The sequence below is a fragment of the Manacus candei genome, unplaced genomic scaffold (assembly GCF_025592945.1).
Source record: "Manacus candei isolate 608988 ecotype Guabito, Panama unplaced genomic scaffold, ASM2559294v1 h1tg000068l, whole genome shotgun sequence".
NCBI lineage: Eukaryota > Metazoa > Chordata > Aves > Passeriformes > Pipridae > Manacus > Manacus candei.
The window spans coordinates 212,673-234,807 of NW_026138116.1; the positions used below are offsets into that span (position 1 = coordinate 212,673).

A 22,135-nucleotide genomic window follows, 5' to 3' on the forward strand; every position below is an offset into this window, starting at 1 on the left:
TTAGTTTTGACTCACCCAAGCAATTGTTGAAATAAAGTGCCTCAATTTGGCTATTTTTCATTTATTTGTTCCTTCAACAATAGTCTTGATTAAATCCTTTTCTTTGAGAACTGCAGGGTTTTTTTCCACAACAGAAAAATCTAAACCACTCACAGAGATAAGTAGATAGTGCCCCTGACCTTATCTTGCTGTTGCAGGTTGCTCTGAGCCCCTAGGGATGAAATCAGGACACATACAGGACTTTCAAATCACTGCCTCCAGTGTTTTCCGTACGCTCAACATGGACATGTTTGCTTGGGAGCCCAGGAAGGCCCGGCTGGACAAGCAAGGCAAGGTTAATGCCTGGACCTCAGGCCACAACGACCAGTCACAGTGGCTGCAGGTAAAGTTTCATGCGTATTTTCCCAAATATTTGTCTCCTTTGTGTTTCAGGTATGGGGACGGTTCTCTGGTTTAGGGTTATATCCATATTCTTCTGTTTCTGAGTGTAACCATCCTAACTCTGCCACATATAGGAAGCCCAATTGATCTTCATGTCTCTGATACCACAGTTGCAGAAAACACTGCTAGGGGGATGCCTCTACTCTCCCCAGTAGCCACAAATTTTCCTTTTTTAATGAACAAAAACAGTAGTTGCAGATCTGTTTCACTGAATTTTCCTCTTTTGTTGAGAGGCACTAATTTTCTTTTCTTCCCTTCTGTACTTCCAAAGCTCCTTGGAAAAGTGTGTTTACTTTCAGCTTTTTGCACCCTAGCAAATCCTGCTCATAGAAATTATCTTTGTCTAACTGAGGCTGCTCAAAACCACCTCCTGACACAACTGGGGCCAGAAAGGCTGATTCAGCACACAAATTCATTATAAAACTGTGCATGGGGTTGTTTTCAGCCCGAGAGTGATTTATACAAGTCACTAATGTGAGAAATTGCAATAAATCACTGGTGTGGAAGCCTATTTGACCAGTCAGTGACACATTTACATTTTTTGAACTGTGGAAGATGGCAGTGTTTTCAGTCAGCTGCCAGTTTGCAGTGCAGTTCTCGGTGGGAAGCCTCAATAGCACTAGACATGGCTACGAACCCCTTGCAATCTTTCCACATATAAATTATGACATATTAGCTTTTCTACCTACAGTTGCTAAGCAAGTCAGGAACGCTATTACTATTTTTTTTTCTCCCAAGTTTACAACATTTTGCAGAGAGGAAGCAGCAGTTGCCTCGTCTGTTTAACTGAAGATCCTGGAATTTACCAAAAGCTTTTTTTAGAGCAGCTTGTTGAAACAGCAGTTAGAAACTTCTGAAGAAAAGGAAAAATTTATTTTTGTGTTTTATGGTGGAAAAGCGGATGAAATTATTCTCCACATGAAAGAGAGACAGTTGTCTCATATTTAGCCTCATCGGGGAAACCAAGGGTGTACAGAGACTCGACAGAAATTTCCTGCTGTGTGTTCTTGCTCCTATGGGTAACAGTGGGTTTTTAATTAAGTACAGATGGCAAGGGCCTGTAGAGTTAATCCTTATATTCTAAAATTCTTCATACTGTTCTAAGTCTTGATATATTTGAATTAATCTGAACCTACAAATTTAATCTGAGCACTTGCACAATCTCTGTGTCCTTGAAGTGTCAGGAATACTACTTATTTTCTGGTCAAAAAGGAAGCTGTGAAGAAATACTCATCTTTTAGTTAATTTGTCATATGGCTCTGTACTCAGTTCAGTAACTTTGCAGGAATATGAGCAATTTACCTTTTCCTGAAGATCATTCTGCATAATGATATTTCAGAGGATCCTAACACTTCTTTGAAAAAAAACCAAACCCCAAAAGATGCTAAAACTACTTGTTTTTTCAGTGCTTAAGCTGGTCATTAGCTTCTACTGTAGGCTGCTTCTTCTCAGTTTAGTCCATGGGTAAAGATGGTCTCACATGCTTCAAGTGTAAGTAATGATTCTATAACAGAGACATGTCTATCATTTGAATTCGTTGGTTCCTTTTTGTTCTCTTTGTTGGTAGTTCTCTGTTTTTTTGTTTGTTTGGGTGTGTTTTTTTTCCTTAAAACACAGTGGTTTGTATTACAACCTTTTAACACATTGACTGAAAATTTATCATCATGCTGTTTCTACAGAGTTTAATCAAAACACATCTGTAAGAAAAAGCAGGTGGAAGCAAACTTATCTGTATGCCGTGTTCCCTCAGCCATTACATATTGCAAGGAATTAGCCCAGTAGTGATTCCATGGTATCCTAAAATAGGCTTAAAATAAGGTATTTAACCCAGATTTCTGGATTTTGCTAAAGTAGCTGGCCTAGTAATATGATATCTACTGCGTTAGCTTTCCATGCCTTTTGAGTGTTCTCCACATGTCTTTCTTGGTTTATATTTTATAATTTTAACTAGAAAGACTATAAAGTTGGATAAAAGCCTACTGACTGCCTTTAAAAATTACTGTTGTGTTATATGGACAGCTTGAAAAGATCTGTTCTCACTAACAATTTTTGGGAGATATCCTTGCCTAAATGTCTCTGCTATCTATTATTCCTCTGTTTAAAAGCTGACATATATCTCAGGGCACCTGCTGTGATAATGGTTGCTGAGAGGTGATGTTTGCGTCATGCTTAAATGCCACTTGCACTAGAGACAAATTCTTCTCTGTCATGAGTTGTGATTCTTTTACTCAGTTTTCTACCAAAAAGGAAAACACTGAGTCCTCCATGTATTTTAAAATGCAGCTATTAGCAAGTAGGCTTTTTGTTTTAAAGGAGTTTCAGTCGATGCATTCATAATTCAGCTTCCGAGGTGGGAATATGAAGTATTTTGTGTCTCCATGCACGGACCGTGCATTTTCAGGCACAAGAAGAATACTCGCCTGTATTGGTGCTGCAGTTGTTGAAAATCTGTTTTGACCTAGGCTCTGCAAATTCCAGATTCCCTAGACAATACTCCTTTACCCCAAACACTATCACTAGTGATGGAAGAAAGTATTTTTTTGATATGAAGGGAAAGTTAAATAAATGAGATGACCAAAATGGTAGCTCAGTTGTAAACTGGGGATGAATTCCCCCACATGCTTCCTCAAAGACACTCTTGTTCTTTTTTTAAAGATGATGCTGCTAGGTTTTGGAGTGCTTAGGCTCCTTCTGGACACAATCCAGGACTGTTATTCCATGTGGTTACCTCACTCCCCATTTCTTCAGTATTTGACATTAAAGGAAGTGTTACAGAACTTTCTACCTTAAGCCCAAAAATGAGGCACTGAGTCTATAAAGATTATTGAAAATAAATGCTACTGATCTTTCAGATGCTTGGAGACTGCTCTTGTAAATGGATTTTTGCCATTCCATATCTCATTTTCCTAGCCCAGACTGTCATCCAAAAGAGTTAACATTTTCCTCCAAACCCATATCCACTCTACTCTTAATTTTCTTCTCCCCCCTCCACCATCTTCTTTACATATATTGTTTTGTGTGTTATCCTAGTCCCAACTTTACGATAGTACAACAGTTTTGTTGTAGTTTATCTTAAAACTGGTGATATGGTGGGTTTTTGAGGGCAACAGCAACATCATAATCTAATGTTTCTTCTGCTGATTGTGTGTGATGGGATCAGCTAAGCACTGTTAAGAGAAAAAAACAATTGCTGATAAAGATAACAGATTGTTTGAAAATAGGCAAAGCAATCGTCATACCTACTCATTTTAAAAATGTTATGATTGCCAGCAGTAAAATAGATTTGGGTTGGGTATTTTCCTGCCAACCTAAACTCCAGTATTAGACAATATTACTGAGATTTTTTCATCTACGCCATTGGAAAAGAATTGTCTCAGTGCTGCAATCAAATTAGTCTTTCAGTTTAATACACAACCATCTTTTTTTACATCAAAATACCTCTTGTTTGAAAACAAAGGCAAAATTATATTCCAAATAATTATCCTCTTTTTGTTATACATTTACGAAGCCATCTTTATCATGCCATCATTGGATCTACTCATGTTCATTTTCTATCACTTATTTACAGTGTTTAAGCTTCTAAGTGATCAAATGAGAAGGTTGTTAAAATGTTGAGCCAGACCCAGCTTCTTGTCAGTTTGTTTTGGGTTTTTTAGAGAGGACTTTACAGGACTGAAAATGGGTCTTTACTCTGTCAGCCACAGAGAGAGATGGACAATTATTTTAAGCTAGGACACAAATTTTTGAATGAGGAAAGTTACAGAAGGTGAATATTTCCTTTTTTAACTATTGGAAGAGAAGGTTATTTTTCATCTAGTATTGGTTAGCTGAGCTTATTTTAATGATAGGTGTTAACTCTGTGCCTAAAAATATTGTTTCCTCTTTCTCATGGTATTTGCTTCTTGTCTGTTACTGCACCTGACTCTTTTTCCTCCTTTTTGCTGCATTAACCTGTTTATTCGTAAAGAATTTTAGAGGGTTTTTATATAGGAAATCACTATATTGATTCCTAAATTATGAAAACAACTCCTAATGAGAAAATTCTGTGGATTGTTTAATTATCTTTTGAATTGTGTCATTAGCAAAGCACATATTACTACCAGTACTGTTTAAAGTAGTCAAATAAGTGATTTAAGTCTGGCCACCAGCTTAAATTGTTTTAACACACTGTAGTGGGTGACCCTGGCCAGATGCCAGGAACCTACTAAAACCACTCACTCGCTCGCTCTCTGCAACCGGACAGAGGAGAGAGAAAAAAATCAACTAAGGATTCACGAGTTGAGATAACAGCTGGGAGAGGTCAGTTACTGATTACTTCATGGGCAAAACAGACTCGAAGTAGGGATTGTACTTAAATTTATTACTAACAGGATAAGAGGCAAAGACTGAGAAATAGTCTTAAAAAACACCTTCTCCCTCCTCCTCCCTAGCAGTGCAGGGGGACGGGGAATGGGGGTTATGGTCAGTTGTTGTTTCTGCTGCTGCTCAGGGAGAGGAGTCCTTCCCCTGCTCCTGTGGAGTCCCTTCCATGGGAGACAGTCCTTGATGGACCTCTCCAGCATGAGTCCATCCCTCAGGCAACAGTTCTTCCCAGACTGCTGTCCTGTGGGTCACTCCTCCATGGGGTGTAGTCTTCATGAATGAGCTGCTCCACTGTGGGTCCCCCATAAGGGCCACAAGTCCTACCCATGAAAAACCTGCTCCAGCGTGGGTTTCCCTCTCCACTGGCTGCAGGTCTCCAGCAGGACCCTGCTGCATCTTAGGCCTCCCACAAGATCACAGCCTCCTTCATGCATCCACCTGCTCCAGCATGGGCTCCTCCATGGGCTGCAGGTGGGTCTCTGCACCCCAATGGCCCTCCATGGGCTGCAGGGGCTCAGCTGCTCCACCATGGTCTGCACCACAAGCCACGGGAGCCTCAGCACCAGCACCTGGAGCACCTCCTGCCCCTCCTGCACTGACCTTGGTGTCTACATTGTTGTTCTCGTGTTCTCACTCCGCTCTTCCCTGGCTGGAATTCTTTCTGCTCAACAACCTTATGTTCTTAAATATGTTATCACAGAGTCATTACTATTACTCCTGATTGGCTCGGCCTTGGCCAGTGGCAGGAAGTCCATCCTGGAGCCGTCTGGCATTGGCTCCATGGGACCAGGGAAGCCTCTAGCAGCTTCTAACAGAAGCTACCCCTGTAGCCCCCCTGGCTACCAAAACCCAGCCACAGAAACCCACTACACCCCCACACTCTGGAGGGAAAAAAGAAAAACAAACAAACAAACAACAGCAGAAAAAAAACCCACAAAAAACCAACAAAAAAAACCCAACTCAAAATCAACAACAAAAAAGCCCTCCAGAAAATGCTTAAAAACAACTTAATTAAATATTGACTTGGAAGACAGAAAATTGGAATAGGATGAAATGTTCATTTAAGACCAATCTAGTAATTAACATGATGAGGTAACTGCATGACTTCTTGCTTGGACTGCTAAGACATTCATCCTGACTAGTCTTGGGAAGATACAGTGTTCTGTAGGAGATGTGAACTTAGATTTTAAACGAAGGACATGTATTTCTCTGCAGCTGCAATAAACCACAGCCATCACCAACAGGTCAGGAAAGGAATCCATGTCCTTTAGTGGAACAGTAACAAAAGTTGTCTCTGGTTCTCCAGATGCAGAGTTGGTACTGGTTTTTTATCAGAATTTCTCACAATTTTAATATTCTCAGACTTCAGATGACAGAAAGGAAGTTGTGCAGAAATCGACCTCCCTTTGTGCTTTTTATTGGAATACGGAAAGATCTTTACAGTCAACACTGGTCATGTTACCTCTTCACTGCAAAATCACCTTCCTTTTCTTCCTGTCCTTGGCAAGGCAGCAGTCATTTCTTCTTGAAGGATTTAATTTGGGTCCTTGGTTTGAGTAGTTTCACAGGGTGATACTCTATTCACAATCTGATAGTTCACAGGATACAGCAACACCTCAAGGCAGATTGGGAAAAAATTATTGATACTTTAGTATTTTCTTTCCCATATTTTGCCAGAAACTCACTATAGATAAATTTTCTTATTAAAAGAAACCTGTAGTGGAATAAGGTAGTAATGGTCAAAGAATTCTGAGTCAAAGACAAAAGCAGATAAAGAGTGATGCCCACTTCTAAACTTCACACTGCTGAATTTACTGATTTTGCACTACCTAGGCTAGAATGCCAAACAGGTCTCTTCATTCACTTCTTCACGTGCCCATAAACCATAGACTTAATTTTGAAACTAGATGGTCACTATTTGTTTTTAAGACAGCATGCAGCTCAAGATAATCAGCAAGCTTTTTTTCATCTTTTTTTTAATTGTCTGCATATTGCCAATGTGTTTTTAAGACTACTAACAAAAACATATCTCACAGAAGTTGTATGCCTACTCTCAGTTATCTTCCAGCAGCATTTGATGGCCATTTCAGAGGTCACACTTTAACCCCATTTTTCCCCCTAAATCATTTCAAGTTAAATACATTATTCACATTAATAATGTAACTAAATTATGCATTTCAGCATTGCCCTTTCTAAATTGCTTTTGACTTTGCAAAGCTTTCTTCTGCAATTCATTTTATGGAAATGTTTATAGTAGTAATTGAATTTAAGCCCTGAAATTAAATAAGACAGCATAAAATCTTGAGTTATTTTACCTTTTCAATGCTTTATTTAGGCTGTATTATATCATTTAGGTAGCAAAGTCTGGAGCCTCAGTAGAATCATTGATTTTACTCTGGCAAAATACAAAGAGATTATTAGAAGGACAGGCAGACTACAAGAGCTCTTTGTTGCAAGATGTCCAGGAAATAGGTATAAGATAGATACAGTATCTCTATATCCTGTGATCAAAATTTGTATGATGTCACCTTCATAGAATCATAGAATTGTCAAGGTTGGAAAAGACTTTTAAGATCATCAAGTACAACTATCGACCCAGCACTTCCACTAAACCATGGACAGGTACAAAGGAAGGACTCTATCTCACCTGTAAATTAGCTGTGGTTAAGATTTTGTGGGAGGAAAATGTTGTGTTGCACAAAGTCTGTTCATTGGATTATATTCCATACTCTTTCTGTTAAACCCTCAGTAAAATCTAAGGAGCTGAACCAGTGCTTCAGAACCTGTCTTTGAGACATAAGAAATTCATCATCACTAAGAAAAATTACTTGAGAAGTTTCCATAAACAGGAAACTAGCTCTAAAGAATTGCAAGAGGATACTGTCAGTTTCCTTACTGACTTGCAGTTTTTCTCTGTGTATCACTCCCCTGCAAATGTCAGTTAAATTGAGTAATGACCCATTTCCTATTACAATAACAGGTTTTGATCTCACTCTAGAAAATCTGGGAGTATAAGCAAAAAGTCCCTGGTTTTTCTGAACTTTGATGTACACAGGATCTGAGTCTGAATTGAGTTTTTTTATTGCTGTGTATTTATAGTGGAAATTTTGATATTGCTTGATGCCAGTAGCAGCATCTTCTGAGAACACCACCCATGAAATTTTAATGGAAAGACATTAGTTTTCCACTGTTTTAAATGCCTGCCTGTTTTACCAAGCTATCATTTTCACTGGTTTGAAATAATGTTCTGTGTCTATTTTTGAAACTAAAGTGTATTTTCCTTGCCCTCCCTTAAAGTAATGAAATAGCTACAAAATTGTCTAGGTAGGAATATAGAAGAAAAAAGTGTGCAAATCTGTTTCTTATTCATGCCCTTTTTTTCCATGGCAATGTTTCAAAATAGCATCTACTTTTTCCTAATAAAAGTGCTTGTTGTTTTCATAGCTACCTCTGAATTAGTTTTAGACTCAAGCACAAGTGGTCACAGTTGTTTCCTTACAATACTTTGAGTCTTGACAAGAAAAAAGGATGACAAAGAAAATACAGATGATGGAGAGAAGCAAGGCAATCTTGTCAAGATCAAGTATCTTTAAGTAGTAAAAAATACTTGATGGAAGCACAGATGAGGCAAAAGTCAGTGCACGGTGAGAGTGAAGCAATGGAGTGGAACTGAATCTAGTTTTGTTTTCCAAGAGCTTAGTGCTTTATTAACCAGAATGTGATATTTTATTAGCCCTGAGCTTTTTTTCCCAAATATTACTTCTTGACTAAGCAAGATACTTAATATTTTCTTCAAGTAGCTGTCAAGATCTTGTAAGTAAAATATACAAAAGTCAAGGAAAGCTATTCTTCACTGAATAAGACTCGATTCTGCATTCTTTTTGTGCTACTTTGAGAACAAAAGTGAAGCTTTATTGTGAGATCCTAGGTGACTTCTGAACATCTTTTTTCAAAATTTGCTCTTCACTTTTTCTGTTTCCTACATAAAGTACACAGAAACAGATTGGTTCCTAGCATGGCAAATGGGGAACAGAGGTTGTATCTTTTAGCTAAGTAAATAATGAAATTAAGATTTAAACACAAAGAAGGAGTGGTGGCAAAGGAACTTCAGATTAATCCAAATTAGAAGGCAACAAACTACATTTCAGGCTTCTTCAGAGGAGGGGAAAATGTGCTTAACCAGGCTGACATTTGCTTAGCAGTAAGCAGAAAAATTGAACACTTTATCTCAGCACATTAAAGTAAATCTGAACATTTCTTTTGCTGTTTCTGAATCTTAACCTACTTGTTGGTTTCATCATGTGTTTTTCCCTAATAGCACCCTATTCATAGTCTAGTTTTGGTCCCCGCAGAATATTTGTCTTTTTTTTTAGTTTTGGGTTCCATGTTAACTCAGATGTGTCTCGACAGCAACGTTCTGTGTGAGACTCTCTTTCCAGTCTGCTTAATAACATTCATCCTGCTCCATTTTCAAGTAACGAAAGAGCAGTTTCCCTGTCAGAAACCATGACATGAAAGACAAATCTGAGCAGAGGAGGTGAGAAAGAATCTGAAAGGGAAATCTCCACAGACATGAAAACATTGCAACTAAACATTTCTCCAATTATCTGGGTCTCATTCAAGAGCACCTTGAGACTTGTAATATAGAGTATCAAAACAGGCTTTCATCAGGACATTCCTACTGTTTTTTGGGCTTGTGTCTCTGTGTAAATCTACTCACTCAATCAACAGGCATAAAGACAGAAATGGAGGCAATTTAATTCAGAACAGAGCAATATTTTTTAATCTATAATTCATATGTGACATTAGGACATAGCTGAGGAGATACCTGAGTTGGGAGTGTTTATACTTAAATTTGATAGTTTTCTTTAAAACAAGACAGAAAATAAGTTATTTCAAAGGAATACATGCTTGAAAAGTTGGTCCTTGGGATTACAAGAACTTCCTGCTTAATTATGTGCTATACATAACCAAGGCTTAATTGCTTTTGTTGTTGGAGTGATCTCCTTGGAAGCTTCATGTTTAATTAACCACAAGATATATTAATTCTATTTCAAGCCAGCCTTTCTTTGTTGTATAATTAAGTAGAAAAATATTTTCACAATTAGAAATTAATTCTATATATAGCTAGTGAAAAGAAAACACCTTCATAAAGAAAACACAGATCTGCATTTTCCAATGGCAAAAGTAAAAATATTTAGGCCCATCCTAATGAGTCATCCTTGTTAAGAGGTAACGAGACTTATAACTGTTTTCAGCTAAGGAGCGTTAAGAAAAACCTAACAGGATGCTTTTTGAAGACCTTGTGGTTAATGAACTCCCTTCCAGTGCCTAAAGAAGCTACAAGAGAGCTAGAGAGGGACTTTGGACAAGGGATGGAGTGACAGGACAAGGGGGAATGGTTTCCCACTACCAGAGGGCAGGGTTGGATGGGATATTGTAAAAGAATTATTGTCTGTGAGAGTGGTGAGGTCCTGGCACACATTGCCCAGAGAAGCTGTGGCTGCCCCTGGAATCCCTGAAAGTGTCCAAGGCCAGGTTGTACAGGGCTTGGAGCAACCTGGGATAGTGGAAGGTGACTATTGATAGAGGGTTGCGTGGTGATTAAAAAAACCAAATTGCACATTCATTTTGCTCCTTAGACAAGCTTGCCTGCTTCTTTCCTGCAGGTCTACCTCCACTGGGAGGACCACTTTACTCAAAATACACCTTAGAGCTGCTGTAAAACAGCTGCCTCTTTAGTTATTAGCTTAACCATTTTTCACAACATCTGTCCCAAACCATTTGTTCTTTTCACATCCCCCAAATGTACACATATATAAATTGCAGGACCACAGTAGGATTTGCTTTGTGTTCTGAAATACATCAGAGGGGTTGTTTTTTATTTGAGAGGAGCTTAGAAGTCTTGTTTTCCAAGGTTCACAGCAATAATTTATAGTCCTAGAGAGTCTTTGGATATTAAAGATTAAATCTCTCTTTTATGAGAACTTAAGAGTTATTTGGGGGTTATTATTAGAGAGTCTTAACATTACTCCCTTTATTTTCTTTATTCCCCACCCTACTGTATGCAATTTTGTGTTGCTAAGGGAATCTGATTCTACATATATGAGCAACATGATCTTTTTTTGTAATTCTAATGTAATTTTCCATTTAAAATATATACCATAGACAAAATACAAGAGAATGAAGGAAGGGTCTTTTAAGAATTTTGCATGTCTGAGTTACTTTATATCTCTGCAGATGCACATTTTTTTCCACTATAATTTTTTCGATTTTCTGATTGCATTGCACTCTTCTGGTAAAATGTCATAAAAAGTTATCTGTTTTTAGTTTCAATGAAACAATAATGACACCCTCTATTACAGCAAGAGAGGATGGGTAGAGAAGGACCTCAGCACTGTAATTTTTTGACCCTCTGAAAAGTTAAATTTCAAGTGGAATAATAGCATTCAGGGGAAAATGGAGCAATTGGAAATAAATGCTGTCATGTTGAGTAACATCCACCGCTGTGGATTTAAAAAAAAAAATCTGTCATCTATTATGGTATCTCACTTGGAAGGTGGAAATTGTGGCTAACCAATTTGCATTGCAGTCCTCACACATTGCAGGAGTCTTTCCTTTTTATTTTGGCTAAAACACGAACTGGATTGTGGGAAAATTTTATTTCTTCCATTAAAAGATATAAGCAAGTTAAACTTTAATATGCAAGAAAACAAATGAAAACATTAAAATTAATTATTCAAATATAATCTGTTCCTTAGTTTTACAGAGATCTGTAAATCTCATTTTAGCATGGCACTTGAGCCATTTAGTCAATGTGGTCTTTAAAACTGAAATAGAGACTCTGCAAGGAGCTTTCTAGACAATTTGATCATCTATCACCTTGCATTGTGCCATCGCATTATTTCACAGATTAAAGGGAAGTGCATAAAAAGAAATTCAATGCCATGACTCTAAAAAGGCATCGCTTGTAAAAATACAGATCTCTTTGCTGAACTACACTTGATTCTAGCTGTCATGTAGCAGGGGTTAAAACAAAAAGGCAGGCAGTTTGGTCATTTTGTTACATTAATTAGTTTATCACACCATCTTCAGGGTCACATTGCTGTGGGAGCTATTTTGGAGGATTTTTACAGCTCAGGAACTGCCATTAACTAACACATTACAAAAAATGTTGGGCTTTTTACAGGAAGGTCAATATTCAACATAAACAATGTCTACTATTAGCAGAGGTAGAAGTAGCCAGCTAGTGTGGGTTCATGTGTGGGGTTTTTTTCATTCTCAGTCAAATCTTCTAAGTTTCCTGTATGTATCATAACAAAAAAAATCAGGGAAGAATACGGAATAAGAGTTGGTTTGGAATGCAGTATGCAGCATTTCTCACAATATAAGAATTGTGTGGGGTCACAGAAGATTAGCAGGTAGAGTTTTATACAAATAAAAGAGAGTATATTCACATTAAGAGCTAGCATTGAGCTCACTACAGTGCTGATAGTCCATGCCACCTGCCACCTACAGCCTCTATGAACTCAGGATTTAGGAATTTCATGCTTTCTGCTCCTTCTTTTCTTCTCTGTACTGCCTGTAAGTCAATAATGAGGCACTGCCTATTGTGCATGGATAGGAGAAGTACAACAGGAACTAGAGAATATTAACAGTCAGGTTTTAGGGGTTGGTTTTACACAGCCCATGACAGACCAGAGAAACTCCAGCAAATGATTCTGTGGCTGTGAGAAGATGATTTGAATTCGTGGGGAGACTGGACACGATCTCATCCAGTTCTGATAGGAAGAGACCCATTAGAAAAATTGCTAAATGGACAGAATAACTGAGGCTCAAGAAACTCCCTTATCTGAAAAATGAATGAAGAATACATGTGTATATACATATATGTATGTATATGTATATATGTGTGTGTATATATATGTATGAATGAATAATATGTTAGTATGAATATATACGTGTGTATATATATATACATTTATGCATATATATATACACACATTTATGCATATATTTTGCCTTTTGTATTTTTTTTTGGTTGGGTTTTTTTAGACATCTGTGCAATTCCATTGTTAGCAGAATTGATTTCAAAAATACCTCTTTCATTTAGCTGGAAGTAAGTGCTCAGTGTATCAGACCAAATTTGAGGCACATGTGTAGTCTCGACAATCAAAATAGTTTTCTCCACTGTGCTGGCATAATGGGATTGACTCTGGAATAGTGTCACAAGACTAATTTTTGGATGCCACTCAAGTTTTATAGAGCTTTCAGGTTTATTTCTGCAACATCATATCCTGCAACTGTTGCTCTGGTTTTCGGTGGGATGTTTCCTGGTTTATAATCCTGTAAAAAGCTCATTTTTGTATGATTCTTTAGTGTGCACAGGTGTGTCTGCATTTTTCATAAATCTGTTTAGCCAAATCTAAAGAAGTTATTGGCATTCCACCTCCCTAGTCTCACTTAAACAGAGTCAAAGAGCAATTGCTTGTTTCCTGAAATGCCTCTGGGAGATAAAAAATGAATATCCTGTTGTCTCCATTGACTCTGCTGGGTTGACGTGGTTAGCTTTGTTTAGGACCTTACCTTTAAGAAAAAAAAGTCTCCTCCCAACTTACCATTCAGTATTTTTACTTGAAGTCATTTTAATATAACTATCCAACTGATTTTTTTTTGTTATTTTTAGGCTAATAACCCAAAATATATCCCTACACAATAATTTCAGTGTTAAGAATGGTATTGGGCCACCATCATACCACGTCCTGAAGTTAACACATGCCTTTTCCAGTTATCCCTTGGGAAACGGAGAAAATCCAGGTCCTGGAAATCAGATAACCTGGTTGTGTGGACAGATAGCACGAGATATTTGGAACTTGATTTTAGCAGATCTACTGTTTTCATCCGCATCACTGAACTAAAAAGGTCCCTCGGGCACTGGCCAGTGGACAAGGGGCTTCCTTATATCTTATAAATCCTCTGTGTTTATGTCTTCCTCTTTGGATGTCTACATACTTCCTTTCAAGCTCTGTGCTGTATTTTCCATTATATAGCCGAAATACCCTCACCATACGATGAATTATAAACATAGCAATTAAGCAAGTAGTCAGGACAGTGACACATTTATTGTTATTACCTAATTAGTTTCATTATCAATATTTCTAAACTCTTAAATTACCGTTATATGTGCTGGTGACAAATGATCTTCACAATATTCTTTCTGTTACTAAGCAAAACTGCACAGAGGGGTTTACACTTCATAAAGGAACAGAAAATTATTGTGCAAATTGACAAAAGATAGTTTTTCACAGAAGAATTTGGAAGTGCTTCTGATGGTCAGTGAAATTTTAAAAGTACTGACAGCAGCTTTTTATACAAATGATGTTAGTGTTCAGCCTGTTTTAAATTATTAGACTATTAAATTGAATTATTAGGGAATAGGTAAGATGCTGATAACAAGCTATGTACAAAAAGCTTAATTTACTGCAACATCCAAACATGTTTGCAGCACATTGATGAGTAAACAACCAAGGCATAGACCATAACTGGCTATATCCACTATAAATGTTAGCGGGGGAACAAAATAGGGAGTTAAAACTGATTCCTCAACTCATGGTCTGCATGAGTTTCTTAGTATCAAAACCACCAAATTCACCTGTTTGTTACATTAAAATGTGTTTGTCAGAACACACTATACAGATAAGGATGATACACAGGATTTAGTGTTGGATTACAGGCATCGCAGGAAGCATAGCTGAGTGTATTCAGAAACGTGAGCACTGTAGCAAGGTACTTAAGGGTAACTTCACGCAAAGAGAGCTTCAGTATTTTTTTGTGAGAGCTCACAGGAGTCTCTTGCTTGTACAGAAGCTGAAAGATTTTCCACTCTGCTCAAGATGAAAGAGCTTTGTACTAGCTGAAGCTTTCAGTAAGTAAGAAAAATGAGTGATTTGAGCTAAGATGTTGTAAGGAAACCCTAAATGCTTGACACTGCATCATAACAATACAGACTGCTCTGAGGGAACATTATAGGGAACATGAGAAGCATTGGGAAACTGGCATAGAAATAAGAACTTGTCCACTCACCAAAGAGCAAGCGTTTCTGCATTGTTTGTTCCTGTCATCGCCTGAAGGAAGAGGAAATGTTGCCTATAAGATATACTTTTTCTAGGTCTGGTTTCCCCCCCACCACCCTGTGATGGTTCACTTTGTACAGTGGCTCAATGGATACTGCATGGATGCAGCAAATTAATATTTGAATGCCTGTTTAGATAACTTACTTTATAACTTTATATTTTCCTCATATTTATTTTGTGCTAATTGTTGTGCAGGTTTCCAAATTAGTACATATTTGTGCAATTATACATTTTTACAAATTTCATAGAATCATGGAATCACAGAATGGTTTGGGTTGGAAGGGACCTTAAAGATCACGTCGTCCCACACCCCTGCCATGGGCAGGAACACCTTCCATTAGCTCAGGTTGCTCCAAGCCCTGTCCAACCTGGTCTTGAACACGTCCAAGCAAAACAATTATCAATTAAAATTACATGTATATATAAAAATAATTAAAAAACCCCAAACCTTCAAACACTTGCAGAAATATTTAACCTGTCATAATAACATCATCAATGCATTTCATTTTATTTTCACTGAGTTTCATACATATTTAACATGAAATGTGTTGCAAGACCTGAAGAGCTGCACTTGATTAGCTGCATCACAAGAGCTGAAATGTTGACTGTTGTTTCTGCAGAATCCATCTGAAGCTCTATATGGTGTTCAGATTCATTGATCTGAAGCAGCACTTTAGATTGGATGGTACATTGTGGTCATGCACTGGTCACACTGCCAGAATAAAAATTAAATCAGAATTACCCTGGGGTGGTAATGTCACTAATGGCATCTGGATTTCTTTTCAAAATCATGGGGAGGTCTGGCTCAATAGCTGTAATCCACACCTTTCCACTACTGTCTACTATGCTAAAATTGTGGGATTTAGCAAGCTGATAAGGGTATCCTGAGATGCATATTGATTTTATAATGTAAGTATGTCACTTTCAAGAAAAAAAAGGCAGGATCTTTTAAACATTTTTCCAATTTCCTGTGACACAGGTGCCAGACTCATGTTAACTTAGAAGTTAAGTGAGCTGTACTACAGAAATATCCAGTACAGCCTGACTACCTTGAAAAATAATTCATATTAAGAGAACTGTGGTGTCTTGAAACAGATAATTGTGTTGTCAACATCCCAATTTAATTTTCTTGTGCATGTTTTATCCCCTTAAAAGGATAAAGGTTTGCATTTTACACATCTTTACCAACTGTCCTTTTGCCTCCCATCACTTCATCCATCTCAGTGATGCTGACATTTGGTGCAGATTTGTGTCAGTCAAAACTTTAAATATTCTGTATCCATATCTATTTAGCATTTATACATCAAAAATAGGGGCAAAATTATGAAACCAGAGAAGTTTCAGCACTAACTACTCCGACACAAGTAATTTTAATATCAGGCAAACCAATTGCAGCATGTTACATCATAATTTATTTCCCTTTGTATTTAAGTTTGTTACTTTAATGATCAAATGCAGTCTTATGTATTTAATCTCTGGCTGTGTCAACATATTTCTAATCTATGTTTAAATTCAAGTGAGTGCTTTAATAATCAGATCTCTGTGGGACAGTTTATGCTGATGAACATATTATAAGTTAAATTTGAAGCAGTAAGTCAAAAATAGTGAATAGCACTTTAAAATTGCTTTCCTTTAAGAAGTATTCTGCTGGTTTTACTTTTCAGGGATTAAAAAAAAAAAAATCACAGTTTATTTTTTAAAATAACTAAGCAGACTGCAATATGGACAAAGAGGGCTAGGATTTTGCACAGCTACCTTTCATTAATAAAACAGTTTTGGAAACAAATTATTAAACAGACAGTCTGATGAGAATACTCCCAATTGAGCAGCTGTAGGAAGCTTAACCTTCATAGTTTTTGCCTGTAACTGGTGGTGTAGCTGCTGCAACAGCTCCCAGCCTTGTTCCAGGCAGTGGAACAAGAGAAGTGCAAGGCTAATTTGTGTGCTTTTGGGAACTGGCAGTGGGACACAATGCATTCCCCTTTGGAGCCTGTGAAAGCCACACTAATTTAAGCTCTGCAAAAGGCAGAAAATGGTTCATGTCTCATGGTTCCTTGCAACCTAAAGTATAGTTGATATAGGTACAACTTTGAAGTGCTACTGTTTCTAGTTTGCAGTGGATGAAATTGCAATTTCTTAGAATTGGTCTGGCAGCACATCAGCTAAAGTTGGATTGTGTATATAGCTATGAATCTTGTTTGCTTGCATGCAGAAATACCTTTAGAAAAACTAGGGTGTAGTTTAGTAAAGGTAACATTAGTAGCATTTAGGAAGAGAAAACCATATGTCACGTTGCTTCGTATTGATTTGATATCCTGTTTAGAAAAGGCTTAGCTCCTGAAGTTTGTGCAGATAAAAATATATATATTACAGAGCTCTATGTTAATGTAGTACATAAAAAGTACTGGCAAGTCTCATCTCATTTATTTTAATTCAGGGTTTCTCCTCAGAAAGGTTAGTTCCGTATTTCTCCAGGATCATTACATTTCATCTGCTGTATAGAAATAAGCCTGACTCCTCTGATATTCTGCCTGAGAAATTATGCACAAATAAAACACGGTGTTCCATATGCAATATACTTCTTAACAGTTGTGGTGGTAAATTTAAGATGCACGGAATGTAACTTATGTGTAACAGTGCACTTATCAACAGTCTAAAGGCAATTTCAGTGCCCGGTTAAAATTTATGGAGTCTTCTTTGTCTTATTTTGACCTAAAATATGTGTGTTAAGTTTCAGAAAAGTCAGTATACTTGTTTATAAGAGTAAGGACATGTAAACTGGCACAGGAATCAGTGATAAAAGAAGGCTATTCCTATAATATTCCAAAAATATTTAAGAAAGTGGTGATGTGCATAATAAATAGCATATCACTTGCATGCATCAGTGAGAATGCAGCTGGGGCAAGGTGTGTAGAGAACATAGATATTCCTTATGTGGCCAACTGATATGTTTTCTGTGATAAACAGGTAGATCATGTTCTTAATTTGGCAAGTATCCCCTGCTTTCAGGGATACAGGACCTGGATAGAGAGACTTGGGCTGATTCCAACGGGATGAGGTTCAACAAGGCCAAGTGCTGGGTCCTGCACTTTGACCACAACAACCCCCTGCAGTGCTACAGGCTGGGCACAGAGTGGCTGGAGAGCAGCCAGACAGAGAGGGACCTTACCAGGTCCTTACCTGTTTGGATTGACAGGAAGCTGAACATGAGCCAGCAGTGTGCCCAGGTGGCCAAGAAGGCCAATGGCATCCTGGCCTGAATCAGGAACAGTGTGGCCAACAGGACCAGGGAAGTGATTCTTCCCCTGTACTCAGCACTGGTGAGGCCACACCTGGAGTGCTGTGTCCAGTTCTGGGCCCCTCAGTTCAGGAAGGACATTGAGGTGCTGGAGCAGGTCCAGAGAAGAGCAACGAGGCTGGTGAAGGGACTCGAGCACAAGTCCTATGAGGAGAGGCTGAGGGAGCTGGGGCTGTTCAGCCTGGAGAAGAGGAGGCTCAGAGGAGACCTCATCACTCTCTACAACTCTCTGAAAGGAGGTTGTAGCCAGGTGGGGGTTGGTCTCCTCTCACAGGCAGCTATCAGTAAGACAAGAGGGCATGGTCTTAAGCTGTGCCAGGGGAGGTTTAAATTAGATATTAGGAAGAAATTCTTTACAGAGAGGGTAATCAGGCATTGGAATGGGCTGCCCAGGGAAGTGGTGGATTCTCCATCCCTGAAGGTTTTTAAGATGAGACTGGATGTGTCACTTAGTGCCATGGTCTGGGAACCATGGCGATAGTAGATCAAGGGTTGGACTTGATGATCTCATAGGTCCCTTCCAACCTGGTTGATTCTATGATTCCTGGTGGGCTAGTACAGGCTAGTACAGGCTATTGCTCGTAGATTTGCTTTGAAGGACTTTCAAATGTAAGTCAAAAATGAAAATAATTGAGGAAATGGAGAAATGGAGCTGCACTGACAGGTGATTGTTGGCTTCTAGTAATATTGAACTGTTAACTCACAGAATGGCTTGGACTTGTCAGGGGAGGTGTCACCTGTCTGCTCAGGGCTAGAAACTGCCTTTGTGGATGTTCTCCAGAAGGTGTTTTCCACAGTGAAGCTCTATGGCTCAATTATTGATCCTAGTACTGGAAAATACAGGAATAGTTAAAAAGCTTGTGCCTATGCAAAGTATTCATCCAGAACTTACAGGAGGAAACATCACTTCAAAATAAAAACAAAAAATAATTTAAATGCATGTTTTTAACATTTCTCATGGCTTTGGCAAAAAATATTAGGGACCTAATATCTTCCAAAATGTCCTTGGCACCAAAATGAAACTGGAACTTCTCATGCTATGGATGTAAGCTCTTTTCTATAGCTGCCCCAGATACATCAAGCACACCATCCCACAGAATTTTATTCCCATTTTTTCATACTGTCTCCTAGACTTTGATTTCCTCTACTGTAAGAAAATAACTTTTCCTACTTGCTTTCAGCAACGTTTTTCTTTTTAAAACTTGCTCTTCTTCTTCTATTTATTTTCACTGATCGCACTTAAATTTATCATAAATACATTTATACTCCTATATGTATATACATATATATAAATACATTTAAAAATCCCTATCTATTTCACCCTGGCATAGGGACACAGAGTGCTGTGTTAGGGATTAGTCTTAGTGTGCAAATAGTTTAGAATTTTGATGGAAAACTGAATTAAGGGATATTCTGGGGAGAAAGCACAAAGAGCAACTTCTCAGATTAGGAAAACCATTAAGCAAAAATTGCCTAAGTTTTACATATATATTTCTGCATATTTAAGTATATATACCTCTGTGTGTGCACATGTATCTATAGATATAGATTAGAAATAAATAGGAATATTTTTATAGTAATCCACTCTGCATGAGTCATTTGTGTAGTGTCAGGACTGAACTGTGTTCCCTATACCACTCACATCTGTGATGTTTTGAGCTGTAGACAGCTCAAGAGTCTTTACAGGGTGCTCTTCCCACCTGCTGTCAAGAGTAGGTGCCATCTTACAACATTCCAAACAAAAGCTCTTTCAAAAACCCTGCAAGTGTAAAGACCCCAGTTGGCTTCTGTGCAATCAAAATACAGTCAGACTACTGCTTGCAGATCATTTCACTGCCATCCCAGTCAATGAAGCTTTCTGTGAGATGTCTCAAGAAAATGGAAGGGATCGTTTGGGGGATTTTTTTATTTCCTTTCTAAAAAGCCACTGTCCATTTCAAATGTGAGTTATTTATACACAGAAAATGAATCTACTTTTCTTTCAGGTTCTGTTTTGGAGTTGAGTGTGTCATCAAAAATGGAAGTAGGGAATGCAGAAAAGATAACTTTAAAAGCATGAATGTTCCTCTCTGATTTATCCTCTGACTTTTATGCTCTTGTGCATACAACCTGATTGCATACAACCTGATTACTAATTCTGGAAATACTGATAATTAGTATATCATCATGGTTTTGTTTGTTGTTAATTTAGAAATTATTTGCTTGCTCCACAATATTACAAATAAAACCACTACTTTGAACAGGCTATTCAATTTGTATTGAGAAAAGAATGCTTTTTGTAATAGATACTTTCTCTGTTTTACCAGTCTTCCCTGTTTCTCTTGTTCAGAATATGGACCATTTACCATGGAAAGTCACAAAGTACTTCTAAATCAGGGTAAACCTTAAGGGTATATAGAGTCATGGAATCATTTAGGTCAGAAAAGAGATCTGAGATCATTGAGTCCAACAATTCCCCCAGCACTGTCAAGGCTACCACTGCCCCATGTCCTCAGGTGTGACATCTACACAGCTTTTAAATCCCTCCAGGGATGGGGACTCCATCCCTGTCCTGGGCAGCCCTTTCAGGGAAGAAATTTTTCCTTATATCTAATCTAAACCTCCCCTGTTGTTAAAACCAAAAGTATCTGTAGGAAAAATCTTTATCTGCCTCATGAGTGGCTTTGCAGCTTAAAAGGACTGAAATACCCAACTCAGTAGTCTTGGAGGATGATCTGTATTTTGGGGTGAGAATCCTGGCCCATGATAGAAGAGGTCAAATTCACTTCTTGTGAACTCAGGAACTCTAATGCATGTACCTGTGCACCTGTAGCCAGGGTTTTTGCTGAAGCTTATGGGGATAACTCCATTAGCACAAGTGCAAGAGGTTAACCAGCCCCTTTTTGTGTGTGTTTTGTGCCTAAAACAAAGATACCATTTAATCCCAGCTGAAACACAGTGCAGTGCTTGCTCTAAGCAGAATATCCACCCTCAATTCCACAAAGCCCTTAAAGCTGATTAGTTTAATGTGACATTTGGGGAAAACACAGCAGACATATTCCCTTTGGGTGCAGCCTTGGTGAACAGTTAAAGGCAAGGCAGGCAGCAAGACATTTCTGCAAAGACTTGCTGGGAATCAGTCAGTGAGGAAAAATATTAAAAAGCTGCTGCTCAAAATATATGAATTTTCTATTAATGCCTGTGCTTTTTGAAATACAGTTTTCTATGAGAAAAACAAACATTTTCACTATTGGATGCTGTAGCAAATTTGAAAATTATGTTTTTTCATTGAGCCATCTGATATAAGCACAATAATCTGCTTCAAGTCAAGAATTATTGCTGATTTGTGTTATAATAATAGAGGTATATTTTCTGCTGCCTACAGAGCAAATACTTAGGGAACAGTCCACTCCATGGAGCTGCAATGCATGAGTGCGAAACATCTACTTAAAGGCAGTGGAGAAAATATAACTTTTTACTTGAATTCTTGATGAAAAACACTCCTTAACAGACAGTCTGCTGCAGCAAAAAAAACAAAGATCTTTTGTTTCTGTCTACCAGACAGTGTAGTTCTTTGATTTCTATTAGAAGTTAATCTACATTCAGGCATGTTTTTATTTGGACTTTTTGCTGGTACGTGCAAATTTATTCAAATTTATTTCTCTGAGTTATACATCTAAAATAAAATTTTGACCCCCCACAGATGAAAGTGGATGTGTCACAACATTTCCCACATGCTTTAAAGTTGACTGAAAAATTCTGATTTTGAAAATTTTGATTGACTGAAATATTTGCTTTTCAAAACGATGCAGATTCCTTGATGGTAAACACTGGGTTTTAGTTAATTAGATTTACATCCACCTGGCAGAGCAAGGGCTGCAGAAACCATTTAAAAGATTAATCTTTGAGAAAGCAACACTAA

At 37.9% G+C, this 22,135-nt stretch overlaps 1 protein-coding gene across 3 annotated transcripts in view; it reads left to right on the forward strand.

The window, feature by feature from the left end:
- The window catches only part of EDIL3 (EGF like repeats and discoidin domains 3), a 235,942-nt gene that overhangs the window by 186,676 nt on the left and 27,131 nt on the right, over positions 1 to 22,135 (forward strand). For all 3 annotated transcript variants that reach the window (XM_051806767.1, XM_051806769.1, XM_051806768.1), the window contains one exon: positions 198 to 382. In XM_051806767.1, coding sequence (XP_051662727.1) covers positions 198 to 382 — 185 coding nt within the window. The remainder of the gene's footprint in view (positions 1 to 197; positions 383 to 22,135) is intronic.